Below are 4,614 nucleotides of genomic sequence, written 5' to 3'. Positions count from 1 at the left end.
AATAATGAAAGTTGCATTCAGAACAACCAGCTCCAAAACTTGTTCATTTTGTCCAAGAGAAAAGAGCACAGAGGTGTGGAAAAATAAAAAACTGAGAAAGGTTAATATACTCTTACTGGTGCCTATGTATCACATGCAAGAGTCATAATGTGACCTTTATAGTATTAACATAGATGGCAAACCATTCCACCTTGGTGAAAGAGTCATACCCACTGTGACAGACCGGTTGCACACATGGCTGTCTTTCTCTGCATCTTCTACTTTTGTACAACAAACATGCATGTATACAGAGAAGCAGCAATATAAATGAACCAGCATTACCAAAAATGAAGAGGGAGAAACCTCCGACCAAAGTCACATTTGCAACCATAAAAAAAAAAAAATAAGCAAGATACTTTAGTAGTTCCCAAAAATAGTAATGATTTTTTTTTTAATTATTATTACATTTTAACCTATGTACAAAAATGGAGGGCTGCCTCCCCTCCTGGAGAGCGGTCACCATGTCTCATGCCCATGGCATCTTGAGGCTCAGAGGCCAAAGCAAGAAGGTGCAGGAGGCCCAGAGAGCTCAGGACAAGGGCAGCTGCTGGAGCTGAAGCCACTAACACTGGAGTTTGCGGATGCTGCGGGAGAACCGCTTGAAAGCCCGCTGCCCTTTCTGCCACCGCTTCAGAGAGGTGATAACCAGTTCCCCAGCTTGCTTTTGCCCCATCACCAAGTAGGGGACATTGATGTCGTTCATCTCGTCGCAGGTACACTGGAGGCCACCTTTGAGCCAGAGCACAATCTTCCTCAGATCCCTTTCTGTCAAGCCATTCAGCTTGTAGATGGTTTTGCTCTTTGTTTCGGGGGTGATCTTGGTATCCCCATTGATGTAGGCAATCTCCTTCACTTTTATCTTCAAGGCTAATAGAGCAAGGGGAGGGGGAAGTGGAGAGAGGGAGAGAGACTAAGAGGTTTTTTCCCATTAGTGCACATAAAGAGGACCTGGGGAGGGAGGTGCTCTATTGCTAATTAAACTGTCAGGGCTGACAGAAGAGGCAGCAGGTGGCTCCATTTCTAAAGCCACAAAGGGCATGCAAGTCATTTCAGTTTGAATCAACTTAGAGTTGAGGGGTTTGGGGTCTTTTCTCCTATTCCCCCTCCCCCACTTTTTCCTTCCTTTCTAAATTAGTATTTTCTCCAGCTTTTCTGCAGTTTTCAAACAGAGAGGGGGCATGTTTGCTACATTAAGCAGAGCTCTTGTTTTTTTGGCTAGGACAGTCTTCCTGAAACCAGAGTTTGAAGGGGATGTGGGAAGGCGAGTACCTAGACCTAATCTGAAACCTGATCTCTGCTGCAGCTGAAAACTTCTAAATTTAATTTATTAGGCTGGAGAGGATTTTGGGCAAACCTGTAAGGAAATGATATTTCACATGCATTGTTTTTTTGAAAAAATAGATCCCATGGAGGGCAGACTGGTCCTAACAGCTGCATTCGATTTGGTAAAGTAACTATGAGGGGGACATAGGGTTCTGTAAGAATCTGTGGGGCATGTTTAGCTTTAGGTGGCTTTATCTGAGTGCAATTTGCCAGCCAAAGTTATTAGTTATTTTAGCAACTAAGTCCCAATCATGGTTTCAGGTTTTGAGTGTTGGCTGCCCTTTTTTTTTTTTTTTTTTTTAAAGGAAGACTTTCAGATTGCTTTAGATATTTATGCTACAAATCTGTTTCCAGGTATAAACACTGACCTATTATAAAAGGATTCCCCTCCTTATACCCTTTTTCTCTTGAAATGCTAATGTAAGGATAATGTGCCCTTCAGTTGTCTGTGTTGAAGGGGCTTTCTTGTCCTCTTCTAACCCCAGATCTTCCCATTAAGTTTATATCCCCAATTGTCTGTGCATTACCTTCTCTGTCAAATGATATACAGAGCTTCGTTCTTAATCTGCAGCGAGTCTTTCTTACGATACGTGAGATTGGTCATGCAGCTCTTTCTCATACGTCTAAATGAAGCTTTGCTCTACTCCTCCCCAGGCAACAGTTTGGATGAAAGATTTTTTTTTTCCATTTTACTTTCTATTTGGCTTGCCAGCAACATCCACATAAAAGAGCGCTACTTCAAAACAGCAAACAGAAAAGGACTATAAAAAGGTCTACTTTTTAATTCCAAGGTGGAATTTTGTGTTTCATGACCCAGTGGTCAGATGGGTCGATTTGCAGATAAAACAAAGCCCTGCCTTTATTCAGGCACATCTCTCACTGACTTCACTGGGAGTTTTACCTGATCTCAAGTTTCAGAGGAGGAAGGCTCTGCTTCCACTTACCAAAGTCATTTTTGCAGAGGTTTTCCACAATGTCGTTATCGTCTTCATTTTTGTTTTTGCAGGCATCGCAGACTTTGGGTGCTGGAAATAAAAGGGACCGTCTCCGTTAGGCTCGGGGAGAAAGTAACAGCAGGTGGCGTTGGGAACCCCTCGGGAAACGACGGTTTTCCATCCCTCGATTCCTGCCCAAGCACTGCCGCGCCTTACCTCGCTGCAGCCCCGCTCGAGGCGGCACTGGGTACCTTTGAGGGCGCATCTCAACCCGAAGTTTTCCTTACGGGGGAAAGAGTAGCGGGGGGAGGGAGGCGCACAACACTGTACAGCCCAACCCTGAGCTTCAGGGATGATCTTTGCATAAGGAGACTATCCCCCCCAGGAGCTGAGTGGCTCCAGTTTTGGGGTCGCGGACCTTTTCTCTGACGATGAAGACGAGCAAAGATCGGAGTAGTGGTTGTTGCTAGTTCCCCGACGGTGCCTGAGATTTGCCCAGTGCCCTCGGGAAAGCCTCCCTAAGCCTGATCTGCGGCGTTCTGCCCGATACCCCCCGTCCCGTAGCACTGCGGCGTGCCTGTAAGTGGAGAGCGACGCCTCCGCTCCCCGGCGGAAAGCTGGGAAGGGCCTCCGCCGCCGGGGCGGCTCACCGGGGGCTGGCCCGGAGGCTCCCTCTTACCTTCCCTGGTGACGGGGAGGATGTGGTCGCTGCTGGCCAGCGGGATGCAGAGGTCATTGTCTTTGGGGAAGCGGCTGCAGTCCAGCATATCAGGCCAGGGGAAGCCGAAAGCGGACATCACCGGGGCGCAGCTCTCCTTCACCTCCTCGCAGAGCGAGTGGCAGGGCTGAATGATCTCGTCCAGGTCGTCGATGCAGACAGGGGCAAAGAGGGAGCAGAGGAACTTCCTGGTGTCTGGGTGGCACTGCTTCTGCACCAGCGGGATCCAAGTGGAGGCCTGCTCCAGCACCTCCTGCACGGTCTCATGCCCCAGCAGGTTGGGCAGCCGCATGCTCTGATACTCGATGCCCCGGCACAGCAGCATCGGGGCGGGGATGGGCTTGCAGTTGGAGCGCTTGTAGGAGAAGTCGGGCTCCCCGAAGGGGAAGAGCCCGGCGGCCGAGCCCAAGCAGTGGGACGCCAGTAGGAGCAGGGCGCAGAGGCGGCGCTGCATTTTGGGGCACGGAGGAGGTGGAGGGATGCTGGCGAAAGGCTCAGGGGCCGGGGTGGCGGGGCGGGGGACACGCCGCTGCCCTCAGCCGCAGGCAGCGTCCCCCAGCCTGGGCTCCTGCCTGCCAGAGGGGAACGGAGGGTCTGAGCGAGATGTGGGGGCAAACGGGAGTTTTCTGGATTTTTTTGTATGCAAATAGCAGGGGGAGCGGGGGCTGGGAGGAGCCTGGTGACAGCCATCCAGAAAGGATTGGTCACTACTTTCTCGGTCTGTTTTTGCTCAGGGGGATTGTCTTTTGGCAGGAAATCCTTGCGAGAAACGTTACCGTGCGAGCACGGGGAAAGGGGGTAAGATCCCTGCGAACAAAGAGCTACCGAAGCCCGAGGAGGTCCTCGGTCGGGCAGGGCGAGAGGGGCCGCTCTCAGGCTGCGGGTAGCTGGAGGTGAGCTTTGACGCTGGCACAGCTACTGCGAAGCGGCGGGACCCCCACTCTCTCCCCGGCGCCCCTTGCCCGCGTTTAGTGCTTTCGCTGCCAGCGGATGCATTATGTGGCCAGGCCGGTTCCCCAAGCAGGGGGCGAGGCTGTCTGCTCCGTAGCCCCCGGGGGGTGTCTGGCACCTCCGCCCCCTCCTCGCGATGCTGGCGGGTCTCGGCCCACCGCTGGAGCCGCAGGCAGCAGCTAGGGGCTGCTGGATTTCCCAGCCCCCTCTTCCACCGGGCTCGACAGTCCCCAGCCGCCGGGGGCTTCCCTGGGGGCCCCTCAGTAGCCCCACCGGCCCCTCCTGCCCCTGGCTGGGCCCCTACGAGGAGCGAGGGGCTGCAGTGGACTCCGATCCTACAGCCCTTGGATGGCCCCCGACCGCCAAAGGGGGTTTTCCTCGGGTAGGAGCATCCAAGTGCTTTTGAAGTACCGCCAGCTGGCACGTTTTTCTGAGGCCAAAAGCGTGGGCCTAGCTCTGTGCAGTGTAGGCATGTCCCTTTCCCTTTGCTCCTGTCTTCACCTAGAAACTCTATTAAAAAATTATGTTTGTGTTGATTTACAACAAAGGGGAAAACAACAGGCACGGCACTGAAATCACGATGCAGCTTCAGTGGATATTTCTTGGAGTTTTAGTAATACCATTTATGGGATTATTATTGAAAAGAGT

General features: G+C 52.0%; 1 protein-coding gene across 1 annotated transcript; it reads right to left on the bottom strand.

Moving 5' to 3' along the window:
- Positions 1-601: 601 nt before the first annotated feature.
- On the bottom strand, positions 602-3,469 carry SFRP2 (secreted frizzled related protein 2). Its single transcript, XM_054383204.1, has 3 exons — positions 2,977-3,469; positions 2,307-2,387; positions 602-906 (listed from the first exon to the last, which is right to left on the bottom strand). Exons 1-3 carry the CDS (start codon positions 3,467-3,469, stop codon positions 602-604), a joined length of 879 nt encoding a protein of 292 aa, XP_054239179.1.
- Between the last annotated feature and the right edge of the window lie 1,145 nt (positions 3,470-4,614).

The sequence above is a fragment of the Indicator indicator genome, chromosome 8 (assembly GCF_027791375.1).
Source record: "Indicator indicator isolate 239-I01 chromosome 8, UM_Iind_1.1, whole genome shotgun sequence".
Classification (NCBI taxonomy): domain Eukaryota; kingdom Metazoa; phylum Chordata; class Aves; order Piciformes; family Indicatoridae; genus Indicator; species Indicator indicator.
Note: the sequence above shows the minus strand (reverse complement) of the source record. Positions and strands in the feature narration are given on the sequence as shown.